The 21,853-nt window shown below is 37.1% G+C and overlaps 1 protein-coding gene across 5 annotated transcripts; it reads right to left on the bottom strand.

Annotated features, from left to right (window-relative positions):
- Positions 1–5,088: 5,088 nt before the first annotated feature.
- On the bottom strand, positions 5,089–16,645 carry LOC115218980. Of its 5 annotated transcripts, none has more exons than XM_036503923.1 (3): positions 16,608–16,645; positions 9,092–9,300; positions 5,089–6,620 (listed from the first exon to the last, which is right to left on the bottom strand). In XM_036503923.1, the coding sequence occupies exons 2-3, from the start codon at positions 9,255–9,257 to the stop codon at positions 5,872–5,874; spliced, it is 915 nt and encodes a 304-aa protein (XP_036359816.1). In that variant the 5' UTR covers positions 9,258–9,300; positions 16,608–16,645; the 3' UTR covers positions 5,089–5,871. The 5 variants fall into 5 exon arrangements, with proteins under 5 accessions (XP_036359816.1, XP_036359809.1, XP_029644882.1 ...); XM_036503916.1 differs by lacking the exon at positions 16,608–16,645 and adding an exon at positions 15,662–15,718; XM_029789022.2 differs by lacking the exon at positions 16,608–16,645 and adding an exon at positions 14,852–15,636.
- Positions 16,646–21,853: the final 5,208 nt, after the last annotated feature.

Genomic DNA, 21,853 nt, shown 5'->3' on the forward strand with positions numbered 1-21,853 from the left:
TCATATAATAGGTAACTGCACGTACATATACTTAATATTTATTATTTATTTTTTGAGTATGCATGTACGAATAACTGCGCGTATATATATTTTACTATTTACTTATTTTTTGAGTATGCATGTAAGTATGAATATAAGGAGGCGCGTGTGTGTGTGTGTGTATGTGTAAGCATAGATATATGTATACTTTTACGCATGTGTGTACTTATGTGTATATATGGATGCGCGCGTGTGTGTGTGTGTGTGTATGGGTACGCATGTACATGTGTATGTGCGTGTAGTGTATATATATGTATATGTGTGTGTATGCGTATGTGTGTGTATATATATATATATGTGTGTGTGTATATATATGTGAATATATATATATATATATATATATATATATATACATGTATGTATTTGTATGTAGGTGTATATGTATGTGTGTGTATTTATATTTATTGGTGTATATATATAGACTAGCCTTCTAAGAGTGTAGACATGAATCTGTAGGTACGCGTACGTATGTGTATATACGTGAATGTATGTAGATGTATGTATGTGAATATAACGCGTGCGTGCGTGTATGTGTATGAGTGTACGAATGAGTGAGTGTACGTGCTAAAGAGTGTGCGTGAGTGAATGAGTGCTTGTTTTCCAGTAGACAAATAATGGACTGGCTGTCATAGCCAAGATGTTTGTGACCAAGCGGCCAAAGATAACAAAAGTAATAAACGAAGATAATAAAATTAAAATTAGGGAATGGGTCTGTATTTGTATGTGTGTATATATGTGTGTATGTGTAGGTATGCATAGGTACACATATGTATATATATATATATATATATACATGTATGTATATGTATGTATGTGTGTGTATATGTGTGTGTATGTGTATATATGTGTATATAGGGACTAGTGTGCTGTGTGTGCATGTGTGTGTGTGGATATGTGTGTGTATGCGTGTATGTGAGTATGTGTGTGTATGTGTATATATATTTTCTGTGCGTATATGTATGTGTGGTCGTGTGTGTATATATACATGTGTGTATACGTGTATGCATGTGAGTGTGTGTATGTATACATATATGTGTATGTGTAGATGTATGTATGTGTATGTGTATATATATGTATATATATATGTGTGTATGTATGTGTGTATGTATATGTATATATGTTTGTATGTGTGTGTATGTATGTATACATGTGTGCATAGGTATAAGTGAGAATCTCCTTATTTACCTAAAACTCTATTCCCCTTTTTTTTATATATATTTTTTTATTTTTTATTTTTTTATTATTCTTCTATCTAATTTAACACTGACTCCTTGACCACTCCCCCAAGTATGATATTTTGCGCTATGCCTACCCCCAAAAAGTCCCCCACCAACACCCCTTTAAACCTGCCTAAATGTATAAATGCCAATACAATTCTTGTTAACTAGCTTCCTGAAGATTTCTCTTGAATGAAACAGTTCTAGTCCTGTAGAAGCTCCTTCTATATAATAAAATATATATATATATATATATGTATATATATGTATGTATATATATATATATATTTATGCGTGTTGTATTGTGTGTTGTTTGGCTAGATCCTTCAAGGCAGTGCCCCAGTATGGTCTCAGTCCGATAACTGAAACGAGTAAAAGAACAAAAAAATTATATATGAGACGGATAATTGGCGTAAGCATCATGTTCCAGCGACCAGATGAGCTGGCTTTCTTAATCTGCATTGGTTTGTAAATATACAATTATATTGTGCAACGTGAGTCATGTACATTGGCGCAGACATGTAAAATAATATATTGTACATTGAAATTATCATTACATGAAGAAGGCTGCAAAATGGCTGTTTATCCTAAATATGTCAAGTGGTTAAATAATGTATATGGCTGAAGCGGGAAGACCAAAAATGGCTTGAAAGTCATAACATGCCAACAGGAAAATAACATCACTAGGTGAGACAAGCTGACACTGAATTAGCTTCACTGATTGACAGGTGATGGTCTCGTTTAGAGAATGCATGGGCTAAGACTATGCACCTTCATTGGTCAGTTAAAGTTGAGACAGTGTTACGTGACAACATGCTGGAGCTGCCTGCTGGAGCCTAGCAGAGGGTATTTAAAGGGAAATTTGACAAGACAGTCAGTCGCCCGCTGACAATACATCGAAGAGACCAGGGAACAGAAGAAAGAAGGAGAAAGAAGACATGCACCCAATACCAGAGCTGAAGACACCTCAAAATGGTAGAGGAGTAGGAGCTGAAACCAGACGTGGTTCCTCCTGATGATGTCTTGAGCTAACTGGATCCTATAAAGGAGCTGTTGTGGAAGCAGACCACGAAACACGGTTGAAATTCTTCTTCATGTCTCATCCCTGCTGACTTTTTATGGTTTATATATACATCATGCAATAATTTCAGTGACTGGATCTCCTAGATTTCAGCTGCATGGACACTCTGCATTACACTATGGTTACTGTGTGATCTGATAGCCATGTCTATTAGAGGAGTTTTCTGTGATAACCACATGATTCTATGAATCCATATATTATACTACAAACATATAAGAAGCTTTCTTCTCAACTGCATGGTTCTGGGTTCAATCCCACTGCATAGCACCTTGGGCAAGTGTCTTCTATAGCCTCAGGCTGACCAAAGCCTTGTGAGTGGATTTGGTAGACAGAAACTGGAAGAAGTCCATTGTGTATTTATGCATGTATGTGTGTCTTTATATCTGTGTTTACCCCCGCCACTGCTTGACATCTGGTGTTGGTGTGTTACGTTCCCGTAACTTAGCAGTTTGGCAAGAGAGACTGATAGAATAAGTACCAGGCTTAAAAATTTGACTAAAGTTCCTCAAGATGGTGCCCCAGCATGGCCAGTCTAATGATTGAAACAAGAGAAAAGGAAATAAAAATAAACCAAATATATAACATTCAGAAATATTTTATATTTTCAATAAATATAAGAAATCAACATTTTTAAGACATGGCAGGGTTTTTTTGTTTTTTTCCCAAACATTTTTAGTAATATTGTTTTTATTATAAAAATACACAAAATACTGAAAAAATTTAGCACCTCAAAAGTCACAGCAACATTTCGAATCAAGCAATGATGTTTACAAAAATATCTCATAATAAAATAGCTTTTGGATAGGTTTAATGGTTGTGGAAACTGGAAAGCAATTTTCAAGCAAATAATATAAAAAACAAAAATATTGAGACAGAAAGTTTGGTTAAAAGGACAAAATGGCAGTGAGGTGTTGGATTACTGATTGTGGAGTAAAGTGGGACCATAAGCAAGATATAGTGAGTGAAAATATTAGGATTAACCTTAGTGGTAAGATGAAGGCATTATTTAAACGACTTATTATGAAAAGGAAGGAGAAACAACCTATAATCTATGAATACGCTAAGGCCAAATGTGTGACACTGTTGTATGGTCAGTTCAAAGGAGAGAAGAGTGCTAGTGGTGAGAGTGAAAAGAAAAGGATTGTTATGTGTGTGTTTACTGAAGGGAACATCATCATCATCATTTAACGTCCGTTTTCCATGCTAGCATGGGTTGGACGGTTCGACTGGGGTCTGGTAAGCCATGGAGGCTGCACCAGGCTCCAGTCTGGTTTGGCAGTGTTTCTACAGCTGGATGCCCTTCATAACGCCAACCACTCTAAGAGTGTAGTGGGTGCTTTTTACGTGCCACCAGCACAGGGGCCAGATGAGGCTGGCAAACGACCACAATCGGTTGGTGCTTTTTACGTGTCACCGGCACAGGTGTCTTAACTACAATTTCCAGTAGAAAATGATGTAACTGTCAACATACTTAGCGGTTTGGCAAAAGAGACCAATAAAATAAGTACTGGGCTTACAAAAGAATAAGTCCCAGGGTCGAGTTGCTCAATTAAAGGCGGTGCTCCAGCATGGCTGCAGTCAAATGACTGAAACAAGTAAAAATGTAAAAGAGTAAAAGAGAATACATCACGATACATCAGCATATTTCAAATAACATGTCTGTACACTGACATGATTTTAAACATTGTACAAAAGAATATTATGACAGACAATAAAACCAAAAGTTCGTTGTTAGAGGTTTTAATGTTCTAACATTTAAAAATCAAATGCTTCAGAAAAAAATACAATTCTATTTTACAATTCCATATAAACCATGGAATTTCCATTGTTACAGCTAATAGTTAAATTATTTGAGGGATTATATCTGAAGACTTCATAGAATTAAATATTATCATTTAATGTCTGTCTTCTATGCTAGCATAAGTTTGACAGAATCTGATGGGTCCAAGGACTACATCAAGCTCCACTGTCTATTTGGGGATGGTTTCTAAGGCCGCATGTCCTCCTGACACTATTTTTACAGGTGGGTGCTTTTTCTCATGGCACTAGCATGAGTGAGGTCATCATGTAGTCTGAAAGACTATGAACCTTGAGAAACGCAGTTTCATGCGAGGAGAAAAGAGGTTAAAGTATGAGAAATGGGGGTCAGAATAGAACAGGTTTCTTGCTGTAGTGGGGCCACATGACAGTTGACAGTTTAGAAGAGAAGACTTTGTTGAAGAAAATTTTATTAAATTCTGAGAAAAATATATCTATCGTGAAAATTCTTAAGGATTTCATCCAGTCAAGTATGCACATGTTTGCACACAGCCAGGGGTAAGATGTGCAGTTGTGTATGCAAGTGTCCCCTCCCCTCTGAATATCCCAACTTGGGCTTATACAGACTGGCATCGATGTCATCACAGCTGTTACAGTCAGAACACAAAGAGTCGGAACTGATATTTCCAAGAATCTTTTCTAACCCTTTAACAAATCTGTTAATCCATTGCTCAGGAACGGTACTTTTTAATCAACTCTGAAAGGATGAAAGACAAAATGACTTTGGCAGGATCTGAACTCAAAGTATAGCAAATTGGAACAAATACTGCAAAGCATTCTATCCAACATTCTAATTACTCTACTAATTAGCACCTAATTGTGAAAGTATAATTATAAATATTAAAATAAAAATATACAAAAATGTAAATTGATCTTCAAACCATTAGTTACCTCATTTCCGCTGAAATGTTTCCCTTCTTCAAACTAATTAAAAAAATATCATATTTGATGGTATATAAGATGTTTTCTCCACCACCAAAATGTTTAAAAAAAAATCACCCAGGGTCCTATATGTGAAGTTGGGCCACCCAGAAGCTTTAATGCACAGAAATATTTTCCCCCTAAATATGTGTTGCTGAAATAGGGGTTTAATCTATTACAGCAGTGTCTTTTATGTATTCCACAACAGCAATGAAGAATTGATTAAAATGAGTTTGTCATAACTAATTTGGAAAATAAATTAAGATGGAATTTTGAAGGAAAGTTTTAATTTACATCACTTTAAACAGAAAGTCGGAATCAGAGACGGAAGGACAGTCACAGACTGGTTGGTATCAAAAGGGGTAATGAGCTTTAAAGAATATCAGAATAAATATAAGAATATAATCAACAAAAATACACTTGTTTCAAGCATGCAAGCACAGAATTAAAGCTTCTTGTAAAGGGTTACTCTTAAATGTCTCCAAAGTCACAGTTCCTAACCATGAAATATCTAGGAAAAATTACAATGACTCAATTTATGAAATCAGGTTCCTAAGAAAGAATCCATCATTTTGTGTCAACATCAACAAAATTGCTCTCACAGAGAAACCAGTCATAGTTTCTTTGTTTTTGTTGTATTTTGCAGTAACTTTTCCATGATATTTTTTGTTTTATTTGTCTTTGATTTTCCCTATATTTTAGAGGAGCAAGTGTTTCTGTACAAAAAATGCTTATTTCTGAGACAAACGCAAATCCTGTAACAGACTTTGGCCTTATATGCATGCAGGCATTCACTTAAGCCCGTTCTTCAAGAGCAGTACCCTCAGCATCAGTTTTGGAAGCAGCTTTGGCAGATGCTTTTTCCAACCTTTCCAGTTGTTTTTTCTCATAAATATCATAAAATGTAACAAAGATTGAAAGGAAATTCTTGATCAGGAATATAGACATATTGTGCCCATAGAAATGGATTAAGCGTAAACGAATAACCAAATATGGAACATTGATTATCACTATCATTAAAATGCGGTACATGTTCATAAAAGAGTCTCTTAATTTGATTTTACCATAATGCGAGTGACTAACAAGAAACAGAGGAATCAAAGGCATAAATATATTAATCAAAGAAAAACCTAAGATCGTTTTAGTCATTGCAAATGTCAGAAGTACTTTGGACTGTTGAACAAAAAGGATGTCCAAAATGTCAACTGTGTCAAAAATGTCAAAGGTAACACCTGATGTTATTCTGTCAATATATCTCCTATTCTCATTGTCTGGAGTGGTGCTGACCTGACACAGCAAATAAATTAGAAAGAGTGGAGCAGAAAGTGCAAGTGTTAATTTTAGGGTATTTGGACCCCAATAATCCTTTATGCTTAATCTGGCAGCAAAGTTCTCAAAGCAAAACAAAACTTTTAGAAAAAGTACAATGGAATAAACTCCCCAAGCAATATAAATAAGAGGGAGCTTTCCTGCTTTTGAAATTACTTGGAAGTTTTGTGGTTCAAAGTTTTCTCTGTGACTGTAAATGTATGAAAAAACCAACACTGAAAAATAAAAGATAACACATTTAGAACTAAAGTGAAATCTGTTTTATACATGATACATTCTAAATGAAGGATTAATGGAAACACTTACTAATACAAGAGATAAAGTAGTTTATTTGTGAAGATAGAACCAACAATACTGCAATAAAATGGTAGAATGGAAAGAAAATCCTGTTGAATCTTTGGTATGATCATTTTGAGGGTATTTTTTCAATAGTTACAGTAAAATAAGCATTAATTTTTACATTTTATTAGTTTTTTTTGTTTCCTTTTTGTTTGTAGATTGCTTTATACCAAAAGAGAAAAGTTGAGAGAAAAGTTGGACCTAAGAAGCATCAGATGTAGTGTGCAAGAGAGACGACTGCACTGGCATGGTCATGTAGCGAGAATGGCTGAGGATAGCTGTGTGAAAAAGTGCCACACCCTAGCGGTTGAGGGAACCTGTGGAAGAGGTAGACCCAGGAAGACCTGGGATGAAGTGGTGAAGCATGACCTTCGAACATTAGGCCTTACTGAGGCAATGACTAGCGACCAAGACATTTGGAAATATGCTGTGCTTGAGAAGACTCGGCAAGCCAAATGAGACCATAACCTTGTGGCCTATGTCAGGGGTGTAACCAGCCCACTTATGCATACCTTGCCTTCATTGGACGCTGCTTGCGAAGACCTGTTGAGGCAAGTGAAATCGAAATCAAATTCGGTGACTGGCATCCGTGCTAGTGGAGCACTAAGAGCACCATCCGAGTGTGATTGTTGCCAAAGTGGCTAATTGGCGTTTGTGCCGGTGGCACGTAAAAAGCAGCATTTGAGCATGATCTTTACCAGCGTCACCCTACTGGCACTTGTGCTGGTGTGCAGGTGGCACGTAAAAAACACCATTTGGGCCTGGCTGCTGCCAGTACCGCCTGACTGGCCCTCATCTTGGTGGCACGTAAATGCACCCACTACACTCTCAGAGTGGTTGGCATTAGGAAGGGCATCCAGCTGTAGAAACTCTGCCAGATCAAGATTGGCTCCTGGTGCAGCCATCTGGTTCGCCAGGCCTCAGTCGAATAGTCCAACCCATGCTAGCATGGAAAGCGGACGTTAAACGATGATGATGATGATGATAACATGGCAGTCCTGGTTTACAGCAACATTCATCCTAAACCAGGACTGCCATGTTATGTTGGCTAATGGGTATCTTTTAATGAAAATTCAGTTTACCTACACTACTTTACCCAACCTCGACTTTGTTTCCTCATAACTTCCAAAATGTTTTATGTTATTTGAAAGAGAATTTTTTGCTCTACAAGATAGTGTGCTTTGATTTTAAAAAATTTTATTGATTCTTGTGTATTTTCAGGCCATTAAAATGGAATGTCAAGTGGGCATTTTCGACACCATTTGCTTTTTGCAGTTAATCAAGGTATTACACTCACTGAAGCTGCTCATGAGATTTGTGCTGTGTATGGAGAAGGAGCAATGCCTCATAGTACTGTCTGCCATTGGTTTCCATGCTTCAAAAATGAGAATTTTAGCCTCAAGGCCAGATCACACACCGGTCAGCCAATTGAGTTCAATGAACCTTGCCCATTGAGTGAAGGTGGTTCACCATAGTTTTTTTTATCACAATCCATCTGCTCCACCAATTCTCTGATCATTTGACATGAATTTTTGTGAAGTTGATCCAATGGATCTTCATCGAACTCAATTGGTTGACTGGCGTGTGATCTATCCATGAGGTCAAAATTCCCATTTTTGAAGCACGAAAACCAACAGCAGGCAGAACTTTGAGGTATTGCTCTTTCTCCATAAACAGCACAAATCTCGTGAGCAACTTTGGCAGACTTAACACCTCAATTAAATGTGAAAAGAAAATGGTGTTGAAAATGCTCAGGTTTGTCCACTTGACATTCCATTTTAATGATCTGAAAAAAAAAAAAAAAAAAAAAAAAGCAAAAATCAAAACACACTATTTTGGAGAGCAAAACATTCATTTTCAAATAACATAAAACATTTTGCCATTGCATTTTATTTCTGTATGCATTTTTAAATTTGAGAAAAAAAAACACTCATGAATTATTCCTCAACCCAATATACACACATATTTTACATGAAGCAGGATTAAAAAGATATCCAGCAATTTCAATGAAAAGAAATATAGTTTTCGCTTTTGGATTGCAAGATTCTTTATATGAGTTCGTGTGTTGAAGCATATTCTGTTGTGTCTGGGGAGAGTCATTTTCTTTTTGTGTCTTATAATTTAACAGACTCACCTGTAAAATTTCCACTTTTTTTTCTTCTTATTTTTATTGTCCTAAAATTTTCGTTGCATCTTGCAACCTTTTCAATAGTTTTGAAGAATAAAAATAAGAAAAAAAAAGTGGAAATTTTACCATTGAGTATATTACATAAGGCACAAAAAGAAAATTATTCTCCCCAGACACAACGAAATATAGTTTATTTAAAGCAACGAGAAGAATACAAACCTGTAATAAATAGCACCACCGTAACAACGTCAGCGATAATCCACAACAACCATAGTTTGTTGATGTATGTAGACAAATAAACATCTAGAAATCCCATCTGAATGATCAGCAAAATGATGCACAAAATACGCAATGGTATGGTGAAGAGTTTCTCACAAAAACCCATTTTTGGAGAAGTGGTGTTGGATTTTCAAGCAAGGAAATACAAACTGAAAACAAATGATATTAAATCGAAGTGTAATTAAGCAATTGAATTAATATACTGTACAATTCTTTACTGAACATATTTCATGATTGGATAAACATTACAGACTTGTTTAATATTCAATAGGAAAACAGCAAGACACTAAACATAAGAAGAAGGAAACCTAGTTTGAAATAGTGCAAGCTTATGTGATGATCTTTGTGGCCAACCGATAAGAGTACCCAAAGTTTCTGTGTTCAGCATACCTACACGACTGTACCCACCACCGACTTGGTTTCCTCATAACCTCCAGAAAAACGACTATTTTTTAATGAAATTTTCTACATATACACTTCAGATGGTGTAGATTACTGTTATATCAGAATTTGTTGTGAAAATTTTTCTGGAAGTTATGAGGAAACAAAGTCGAGGTTGGGTAAAGTAGTGTAGGTAAACTGAATTTTCATTAAAAGATACCCATTTTCCTGAAAATTATGAGGAAAAAAAGTTGGCTCAGATGAATTTTCAGAAACTCTTCTCCCTGTTAAAAAGTAACCATTTTTTTAAAAAATTATGATGGAAAAAGTTTGGAGTGGGGGGATCACTTCTATAAGAAAGCCATGTATATATATATATCATCATCATTTAGCATCCGTTTTCCATGCTAGCATGGGTTGGACGGTTCAACTGGGGTCTGTGAAGCCAGAAGGCTGCATCAGGCCCAGTCTGATCTGGCAGTGTTTCTACGGCTGGATGCCCTTCCTAACGCCAACCACTCCGCAAGTGTAGTGGGTGCTTTTTACGTGCCACCCGCACAGGAGACAGACGGAGCTGGCAAACGGCCACAAACGGATGGTGCTTTTATGTGCCACCGGCTGGCACGGGGGCCAGGCCAGGCTGGCAACGGACACGAACGGATGGTGCTTTTACGTGCCACCGGCACGGAGGCCAGTCGGGGCAGCGCTGGCAACGGCCACGAATGGTTGGTGCTTTTTACGTGCCACCGGCACAGGGGCCAGGCGATACTGGCAATGGCAACAAACGGACGGTGCTTTTTACGTGCCACCGGCACGGGGGCCAGGCGAGGCTGGCAACGGCCACGAACGGATGCTGCTTTTTACGTGCCATCCGTTCGTGGCCGTTGCCAGCCTCGCCTGGCATTATATATACACACACGCAAGCCTATCTATTTTTCTATCTATATATATATATATATATATATAATGGGAAGGTTTACGAAAATAAACAAAAGACGAAGGCAGGTGGAGTACAAACAAACAATGTATTAGTATGGCGCTCAGGAATAGAAATAAAACAAGTCTTTTACATTTCGAGCCTACGCTCTTCGACAGAAAGATACACAGAAACAAGGAGAGAAAAAATTGCGTGTAGGGGCTAATGGTGTGTGTGTGTGTGTGTGGAGATCTTTTGCAGAAAATATATCAAAAGTGAAAGTATTCAACAATTTACGTAAGAATTTTTAGGCGATTCAGTAGAATTTCAGTTAAAAAATTCTGACTGTACACATCTTAAACTCTGAATAAGAAAATGTTCGAAAGAGAGTAAAACTTTCAGGATTTATTGTGGGGTGGGATGGGGTTAAGAATTAAAAAAAAATTTTTTTCATAATCATATGAATTCCCATGTGTAGAACACAAGTTCGCAAAATCTTCTGAACATTCCAAAAAATAAAAAAAAATTATGAGGTCCTTAAACCAGAATTCCGCTCAGTTTTTATATATATTACTTACATAATCAGATTTATTATTGCTTATATATATATATCATCATCATTGTTCAACTGTGGTCGAGACAATGGAATTTGCTATGTTACGCCAGACTTCACAGTCCATCATAGCATTACGGAGGTCCTGTTGCTGGATGCCTCTATCCCTGGAGATTACATCAGGGTAGGAGAGTGTGCACCCTCTGGTATCGCTCTTAAATATGGTTTCTGATTACAAATATCTTGGGTCATACATATCATCATCTGAAAAAGATTTTCTAATTAGAAAGGGTATGACCTGGTCAGCCTGTAATGATATGCATAAGATCTGGTCATCAAATCTAAGAAGAGATTTCAAACTTAAAATCTTCAAAGCCACAGTCAAACCAATTCTACTATATGGGTCAGAAACCTGGACATTATCAAAGAAGCTTGAGAGGCGGTTGGATGAAACTTACACTCGCCTCCTTATGAGACCTCAAAATCTCTTGTGGAAGCGTCATCCAACCAAAGTACAAATATATGGGAAATTACCACCTGTATCATCTCTTGTGAAAGGTAGAAGAGTCCAATTTGCTGGACATTGTTGTAGAGCTGAAAACGAAGTAATATCAACTCTTCTCCAATGGAAGCCATCTGCTCGCGATATATATATATATATATATATATATATATATAAGCAATAATAAATCTCTGAACGAGAAGTAAACAGTAGAAGCACCACCAATGTTTCCTGCATAAATGTCAGCTTGGAGATATTCATCACGATGAAAACATTCACGAAGAAATTTAACTTTCACTTTCGGTTTTATATTAACTCTCACTTAACAATGTCACATACATGGCTCCGTACACACCTGCAATTTTAAAATACAGGCACACATGCATGCATCAACCGGTCCATTCATCCAGTCATCACAGTATCACAGTTTTGACCAGACTATAGCACGTTGTTATACATCACTGGTCACAATATGCTTTGCATTGTTTTTTAGCTTTCAAATGATGCCCTCCCCCCACTGGTTGGATAAGTAGGCCAGCCTATATACCCCCCCCACCTCGATCGGAAGACTAGTCCATTGCAGGGTGGCCCATTTACAGGTGAGTGGACTGGACAACGTGAAATGAAGTGTTTTGCTCAAGAACACAACACACTGCCCAGTCCAGCAATCAAACACATTATCTAGCTATCGTGAGTGCAAAAACCTTAACCAATGGGCCACGTACCTGCACACACACGCGCGCGCACACACACACACACACATGCACATGTGACATTCCGTCGGTTATGATGACGAGGGTTCCAGTTGATCCGATCAACGGAACAGCCAGCTCGTAAAATTAACGTGCAAGTGGCTGAGCATTCCACAGACACATGTACCCTTAACGTAGTTCTTGGGGAGATTCAGCATGACACAGAGTGTGACAAGGCAGGCCCCTTTGATATACGGATACAACAGAAACAGGAGGAAAGAGTGAGAGAAAGTTGTGGTGAAAGAGTACAGCAGGGTTCACCACCACCCACTGTCAGGGTATTGTGGAGATTTAAGTGTTTTCATTCAATAAACATTCACAACGCCCGAAACCGTGATCCCACAACTGCGAATCCGCTTCTCTAACCACTGGGCCATTGCGCCTCCACACACACACATACGCGCACGCGTCGTATAAATTTCTGAAATAGAATTTAAATGTAATTACAGCGTGGAAGGGTGCTTATAAGCCATTAAAAATCAAAAAACACGAAGAACTTTTAGATTCACTTCAACATTTAAATTTAATTCGTGTCAAAATATTTTTGTCGCTTTGAAACCGCGACCTGTTTTGTTCATTGACAAAATTTCGTGCTACATCAGTGAACAGGTCGCGGTTTCAAAGCGACAAAAATATTTTGACACAAATTAAATTTAAATGTTGAAGTGAATCTAACGGTTCTTTGTGTGTTTTTTAATGGCTTATAAACACTGAAATTGATTTTGTTTCAGTGCACGATCTCAGATCAAGTCATTTCCTATGCAAGTACATTTCCATATTATAAAAATATAGTTCACTAAAAATTTCTCGTTTTAAAAGCAATATTTTTTTTTTCTGTCATTACTTTTTCATAAGTTTAAAGACATGAAAATACTTAACGAAATCGATAAAGACCAATAAAAATTCTGTCAAATTGATAATATAGTCCGAATATGAAATGTGTAGTAGTATTAATTGCTACATCTATATTTAGGGGGATAGCAGTGGGTTATTAGTTTCAGTTTGCTTATAATTCAGCACCCTTAATGCTCAAAATCATTTCAGGTGTTTATTGACCCCTTGGATAGCCACATAGACCTGGCAAGGGTCAACACAGACCATTTTGCCAATCCGTTGTTTAGAAGTACATAGTGGATATTTTTTATATATATATCAGAGATTGAATATTCCCTTACAGACATCAAACATTCTAGACAGCACTGAAAAAAAAATATTTAAATTGCCTAAATGGCATAAATATGTCTATCGAAACTATGTCTTTTATGCCTTAAAAAAAAAGGGCTCTGATTGACAAACCTTTGTTGAATAAATAAAATGTAAAATGCAGAGTATCACCATTTCAAAGGTTCCAGTTGTAAATAAGGAAGCTGATTTACATTTCGTCATTATGTCACGATTTTCTAAAACCATCGCTGCTTACATTACTCCACTAACCATTGACTTGTAAGATACACCACAAGATGCCAAAAAATTCACAAATAATTATATTTTTTAGTTACAATTTTCATGTTTCGTGCAAACAAATAATTTTAAGTCAACATCACAAACACAACTCTGGTAATATCTTACACACGGTATATAATAAATCCCTCGTAACTCTTGAATTTTTGCGAATTTATGTTCTACATACAGGAAATCATACGAGTATGCAAAAACAAATTGGTGATTTAAGGGGTATCTAGCTGTTATTTTTAGCACATCTCACTACCTCCTCTTACCGTCCTCGTTTCTCACTATGACAATATTTTTCTATTGCTAGGATTTAGGCAGAAAAATCAGACTGTCCGTATTTTGTATACAATAATTTCATTTATTATTATTATTATTATTATTATTATTATTATTATTTAAACTGTGATTTTAAATAATTCGAAAAATTAAAATACAAAATTAAGAACTCGACTTTCGCGTGTCAAGCTAACTTTGGCTTGTGGATTCTGTAACATTTAACTCCAACTAATTAAGAAACCCCGACTTGTGGACCAGTTAAACCCTTTTAAATCGCACTTTAATTGTTCATTTCTGCTACAATTAATTGTTTATAAATGAATGTTTAGTTAATTAATGTGTAATGGGTCATGTTAGGGTTGCAGTTTCGAAATAGCTATTTGTAAACTGTCCGATTGTTAACAAATTCCATCTCAATATATATGAAACTTGTAATTAAGCAAAGGATGCCAATTAAGTTTAGTCAATTTTTATCATAGCATCTGTCCGCAGACTGTGATCGGCAGACTTTCAGAAAAGCTGTCACTACCTTATGGAGAAGGAATTTCCTGTCCAAAAAATGTCATCTTTTACTTTTATAGCGCCGATTTCTTTCCCTTTCCCGGTAAAACTATTATTATATCCATCTCATGAGACTGGTGTAATAAAATAACAAACAACCCTAAGTTCTAGGCGCGATGTAGAGAGTTTAAGCTGTTCGTAATTAAAGCAATTAATTATGTAGCTTTCAGTTTGTAAATAAAACGAGGATTATATTTATATAAGATTAAACTTCGTCAGTTGTTCATGTTTATAAGAAAAGGACAAGTTATTTCGTTATGGTAGTGGAACAATGGAAGTATTTTCACGATTATTAAGGACTACGTACCTCTTTACAATATAAGCAATGGTAGTTGAGTAGCGAGGTGTTTTATATAAAACATTCAGGGTATTTGTAACACCCGCAGTCGATGGTTGGTGTCGGCAGTTTTGATAAATAGCAGAACTTGTAGGAGGAAATTATGGAAGGTGATTCGAGCTTTGATGGGTGGAGTCGAGAAAGAACTACATTAGTGTCGGAGGAAGCAGGGCTTCGTTCAGATTTGGTTATGGACTCGAATATTCTGGGAAGACTTGGGTTTTATCCGGAATTGCTAGGTGACAAAAGAATTTGATATGTAATCGATCAAATAGAATGCAGTTTATTTAGACAAGAATTACGAACGTTTTAAAGTTCACAACACCATGAAAACAACCATAAAACAGAATTTGTATTTTAATAAAAAAAAAGGAGGGGCATAAACCCCTAAACAAAATAACAAACTGCACAGAGCCTAAAACCAGACAGTGAGCTGCACACCTAACCCCAAAACAAAGGAGCATAAATGAAGACAGCAAAGGGCACAGATTAATAAAATAAACTGTAGAAACATCAAAACAAACAGAAGTCTGAAAAGAACTAAATAAAATGCTTCAAATATTGGCACTACTTAAATACAGAGGCCCCGATGCGTCTACGTAACGATATGAAGGGGAGGATTAAGGTTAGGGCTAGTTTTAGGGTTGAGGTCTACACAGCGCACATTTAAAATGTTTTGTATGTAACACCTGTATTTAAGTAGCACCGTTAAGGGACCTCAGTATTTAAGTAGGTGCGAAATATTTACATGTTGCATTTTGTACAAAAACATAAAACTGTTTATTTTTTTAATGAATTTGTGTTGTAAGATTCCTGATGCGAAACCGTGTGTTAAAACAGATATTGTTGTATTTCGGTATGGTTACTTTCTTCTTCCTTTTTTTGCCAAATAAACACACGTACTACATATTTGTTCTTCGCTCGTTTATTATACTTCTTATTCTAATTCGTGTCCAATGTCCAGAAATCTTTCGTCACACATCTGTGCACTGTAATAAACGAGTGAAGAACGAATGAGAAGTGCGTGTGTTATTCAGCAAAAAGAAAAAAACAAATGACCGTCCCGAAATACAATATTTAAAAAATATTTGTGAAACTCTCGTCCAACTTAGTTCATGTCTATGAAAATATTGGTTTCAAATTTTGGCACAAGGCCAGCAATTTCGGGGGAGAAGCTAAATCGATTACATCGATCCCAGTGCTAATCGGCAACTTATTTTATCCGATACAAAAAGATGAAAGACAAAGTCAACCCCCACCTACCCACCAAAAAAAGAAAGAAAGAAAGAAGGTACTTCATTGGATCGCAGATTCTATCACACAACTTGATCTGACTGACCTATTTCTTTATTACCCATAAGGGGCTAAACATAGAAGGGACAAACAAGGACAGACATAGGTATTAAGTCGATTACATCGACCCCAGTGCGTAACTGGTACTTAATTTATCGACCCCGAAAGGATGAAAGGTAAAGTCGACCTCGGCGGAATTTGAACTCACAACGTAACGGCAGACGAAATACGGCTAAGCATTTCGCCCGACGTGCTAACGTTTCTGCCAGCTCGCCGATTCACACACACGCATGCGCCTTTGATAACCTTTTTTTTTTTAATAATAAACTTATCTGTTAAGCTTATGAAGTTCATAGATAATCGCACTTGTTATTTTATATTCATTGTATAATTCTTTTGTCATTGTTTAGTCAAAGGAAAACAGATAACTTACATGGTTATTATCTGAGCTTCTAAAACTGGAAAGAGGCTGGCTGGAATTTTTTCTGGAACTGGAGAATTGGCCTAAATATTTACTACTTGATTAGTTAAGTGGATTAAGTATATAAACAGATTACAAACATGACTTTCATATGACAAATAACATTGGCAGTAAACTTTTGCTTTTCTGAGTAATATCAGGAAATCTGGTAGACATGCAATGGTTTAAATTCTATTAAATTCTTTTGTGCTCATTACTAATTGGTGAAATCACTCCAAGAGTATAATTGGTGATTTTACATGACACCAGCATAGATGCCATCTAAAGGGTACTCCTAAAGTCTTGTTAACCCCTACTGAAAAATATTAAGAATAAAAGCACTCAGAGAGTGCAAATCTCTGCCAATGCAACACCAATGTGCTCTCAACGATTAGGCAGAGATGGTTTTTAAAATGAGAATTTCTGAAATAAACTCGACTGCTCTCACAAACGAGAATACTAAAAATGAAGTCTGACTGCTCTCAAAAATTAAGTTAAAAAAAGCAGGAAGAATAATCCAGAATCCTTGTCTGGTACTGGATTGATCACAAAATCTAAGCAGTTTGTGCCAATCACATGGTCAAACATCCCTAAAAGTTTCATCCAAATCCATCCAGCGGTTCTTCAGATATCTTGTCCATGGACAAACAAACATACTAACAAATGCAACTGAAAACAATACTTTGCTAATGTTTTATGAATACAAGGAATAGTTTTATTCATCAAAGTATGCACCCATATTATGAATACACTTTTGCCATTTCAGCAGCAGCTTGTCCAGCCCAGAACTATAAAAGCCTGGCAATCTAGAGTCAATAAAATCTTGGAAGGCCTGTTTTACAGCATCATCATCATCATCATCGTTTAACATCGGCTTTCCATGCTAGCATGGGTTTGACAATATTGACTGAGGGCGGGTGAACCAGATGGCTGCACCAGGCTTCAATCTTGATCTGGCAGAGTTTCTACAGCTGGATGCTCTTCCTAATGCCAACCACTCCGAGAGTGTTGTGGGTGCTTTTTACATGCCACGGGCATGGGGGCCAGTCAGGCGGTACTGGCAATGACCTCACTCGAATCTTTTTACACATGATCACGCTTGAATGGTGCCCTTTTACGTGCCACTGGTACAGAAGCCAGTTGGCTGCTCTGGCAACGATCACGCTCAGATGGTGCTCTTGGCACCCTACTAGCACGGGCACAAGTGCCAGTAAGGCGATACTGGTAATGATCACACTCAAATGGTGCCCTTTTATCATCGGAATTAAATTTTTTCTTATCAAAACGTTATCCAAATTCTGGAAGTAGTAGTAGTCAGCAGGGCAGCTTGTCACAAACTGAAGAAGGTCTGGAACTCCAAATTGCCCAGGCAAACCAAAACCATGCTGTTCATTGCAAGTGTCGAACCAGTGCTCTTATATGGGAGTGAAATTTGAACACTAATATCAAATAGGCTAAATAGATGTTACACAAGGATGCAACAAATGGCCCTAAATGTAAAATGGCAGCAACATATGACAAATGAATGCCTTTATGGAGTCCAGGCAGTTAAGTAATCCATTACCATAGCACGGAATGCATTGACGAAGGAAAGTTCATTATTGTTTGGTGATCCACAATTCCAATGTTATCTAAAGAAGAATGGGATCTTAAGTGTGTCATAGAAGTTTTGAAGGTCATGGTCTCACACCAAAACCATCTAATGATGACTCTGTTCAGAAGGCTGTAATATGTCATTCGATAAAGAAACACAATACAAGGAATTCATAGAACAAAGCTGTAACTTTAAATACTTTTACTCTTGGTCTCAGATTTATACAAGTTGAATGATAATGGAAAGAGTTCATAAGTGAAGGGCCATGTTCATCTTCTGTGTACCACTTCACGCCTGCTAGCTGTCTGTGTTTGTGTGAGAGCCAGCTAGGTCATGTCTTTACAGTCTGGCATCTTGATGAGAAAGAGGGAGTGCGAGGGCTTAGTGTCTGAACCTTAGCACTGTGTGTGCCCTCTGGTGGCCTGCTAATTTAGGCAGCCACCATCAGGGGAGATAACTGTGCCTACAGAAGCATAATAAAAATAAACGAATGGCTTATCTGATACTGTTACAGTTGTGTTATTAAGAGTCTTTATTGTGATGTAAACGGGGCACAGCCAGGTATGCTTATATGTGCAACATCCATAAAAATATGTTATGTAACTCTCAACACATCAGGTTTACCAAATATTCAAGCAAGCAGTGACATGCCGATGAATCAGCAGTTTATCAACAAGTGAAGTTTTGGCCAATCCACGCACAACTGTTCAAGAGCTTACTTCTGTATTAGATGTAACTTATACGACAATTTCCAACCACTTGAAAGAGACTGGAAAAACACAAATACTTGAGAAATGGGTGCCGCACATATTGAATGACACCCCCTGCCCCCCCAAAAAACGATGTTTTGAAGTGTCGTCTTCCCTTCATTTACGCAACAAGAGCGACCCGTTTCTCGACTGGATTGTGACTTGCAATGAAAAGTGGATTCTTTATGACAACCGGTGATGCTCAGCTCAGTGGTTGGCCACCAACGAAATTCCACGGTATTTCCCAAAACCAAAGTTGCACCAAAAGAAGGTCATGGTGACTGGTGATCTGCGGTCAGTCTCATCCATCACAGCTTTTTGGATCCAGGCAAAACCATTACGGCAGAGAATTACTGTCAGCAAATGGAAGAAATGCATAAGAAACTACGACAACAACAGTCAACATTGGTCAAAAGTGTGTTGATTCTGATGGTGTTTATTTTGATTAATAAAGTTTCGTTTGAGCCGAGATATGTGCATCTGAATTTAAAGGTTAAAAACCGCAAGAACTTTCTTGACGACCTAGTACAATTTAAAGATGCAAATAAGCTTTTAAATTTGATTGGCTGATTGATTTTCAAAACATAACGGTGTAATCTCTATATAGAAGGATTACACCATTGGCAGTAGGCGAAAATTTACAGAGACATGTAAAATGAGGCGAGGAAGCAACTGGACTAGGTTAGCAATCTCCATCTCAAAAGCTATGGTTACTAGGGCAACAAAACCCGTTTTCGATCGATTCTACAAGCTGTGGAGGTCATGTTTTGTGGGCGATTTTAATAAAAGGCACATTTGCGTAATCTACAGGTTCTGTTTAATAATTCGTTGATTTTTTGTGGAAATTGTTGTTTAAAAGAAAAGATTTTATGAAGAGATTGTGAAAAATGGGAAGGGTGGACTGGCATGTGCAACCTGATCACTTCTGCCACTCAAACTCCCGACTCATGCGTTCACGTTGCAACTCTGATTCTGAAAAATTGAGTTGGATGTGAGTAATCGCTTTTGAGAGGCTGAATTGTCTATTTGCATACTTGTCTTATTTCAATCAATTTTTTAAATAAACTTTCTGTAACAGGATGAGAGGTCCCCGAACTGGATTGGGTGCAGCTCACATCCTTTACATTAAAAACATTAATTGAAGGAAAGAGTCAAGATTTCCGATTAACTTCAACAGTATAAATATTTATTTCTTGATTCGCAATATATACATTCTTCTTTCAGGGTGAATCGGCAGCCTAGGAGCTTATCGCAGTGGTCAAATGGAGTGAGCCAAATCCTGTCTGTTCAAGCATAGCAGAGATATGCCATGAGGTAACAGCTTGAGAGAACTGATATAACACGACTGTCCTGTTCAGCAACTGGCGTTCAAGAGAACGGTATGAGGAAATTTTGCTGCTGCTAGTTTTCTGCACATGCGCATGAGGGAACTTCCGGCAGGCCTCCCAGATGAACCCAACTCTGTGCATGCATACTGGAGATTTCCAAGATGGCATCACTACATTTCCATTATTCTTAAGGACTTTTCATTTTTTTTAAATGTGGCCGTTCAAAAATAGACCCGAATGAAATTGGGTCAAAAAGCTAGTATTTGTTTACAAGCTGGGTGTCTGGTGGGGTTTGAAAATTACCAGTAAGGTACAAATATAAATATAAATATTATAAGATTGAGAAAAGTCCTCGCTTAGAATGGTGGGGAAAGCCCAGAAAATAATTAATTAATTGACAATAATTAATAGTGAAATCGGATTGCAAGATGGATGTTTAACCCTTTTATTACTGTATTTCTGTTGAGATGCTCTGTGTTTCTTTCAATTACTTTAAATATAACAAAGAATTTAGTAAAATAACTTAGTTATCATTAAGCTAGTGTTAGGAACATAAATTGCGACTAAGGTTTAGCGGAAGATTTTAATTCAAAACTTATGCAAACAAGACATTTGTACTACAGAGCCAGAGCCAGTTTCAGCTGGGTTGGTATCAAAGCGGTTTTAAAAATGAGATAAAAATAAATGATATTAAAGTAAATAGAAAATGCAATAACAAATGGACAATTTTTCAGCTTCAATAAAAGCATATTGCTCTACCTTCTGTATTCGAGTACTATTTTTTCCATCTTGTTTTGCATTTATGTACTCACCTGTGTGTACATATACAGGATATCCTAAAAGGCACTAATGAGTTTTAATTTTTAATAACTTCCTTAACTTTACAAATAAATGCATGAAATTTTGATGCAATATAAAGGACATAATGGAAATTAATACATCTTAAAAAAGGCGGCGAGCTGGCAGAAATGTTAGCACGTCGGGCGAAATGCATAGCCGTATTTCGTCTGCCATTACGTTCTGAGTTCAAATTCCGCCAAGGTCGACTTTGCCTTTCATCCTTTTGGGGTCGATAAATTAAGTACCAGTTACACACTGGAGTCGATGTAATCAACTTAATCTGTTTGTCTGTCCTTGTTTGTCTCCTATGTGTTTAGCCCCTTGTGAGTAATAAAGAAATAGGAAATTAATATGTCCAAGTCAAGTTTTGCAACACCACTGTATCAAATATGAAAAAGGACATCACTTAAATGGCAACCATTTTCGGCTTTACACGGCTGTACTCTTTCCAAAACTTGCTCCATAACACCCTCAAGAGTTTCAGACCCTGCTTCTTTTATTTTGCTATTGATGTTGGATTGTACCTTGGATCGTAGGGTGACCTGCTGTGCTTGAGGGGACCTATTGAGTCAAGTACATCAACATCAAAATAAATATCAAATGGAAATTGTAGTTGTGATACCTGTGCTGGTGGTACGTAAAAAGCACCATCCGAACGTGGCCGATGCCAGCCCCACCTTGACTGGCTTCTGTGCCGGTGGCATGTAA

This window comes from Octopus sinensis, linkage group LG1, assembly GCF_006345805.1.
Source record: "Octopus sinensis linkage group LG1, ASM634580v1, whole genome shotgun sequence".
NCBI classification, from domain to species: domain Eukaryota; kingdom Metazoa; phylum Mollusca; class Cephalopoda; order Octopoda; family Octopodidae; genus Octopus; species Octopus sinensis.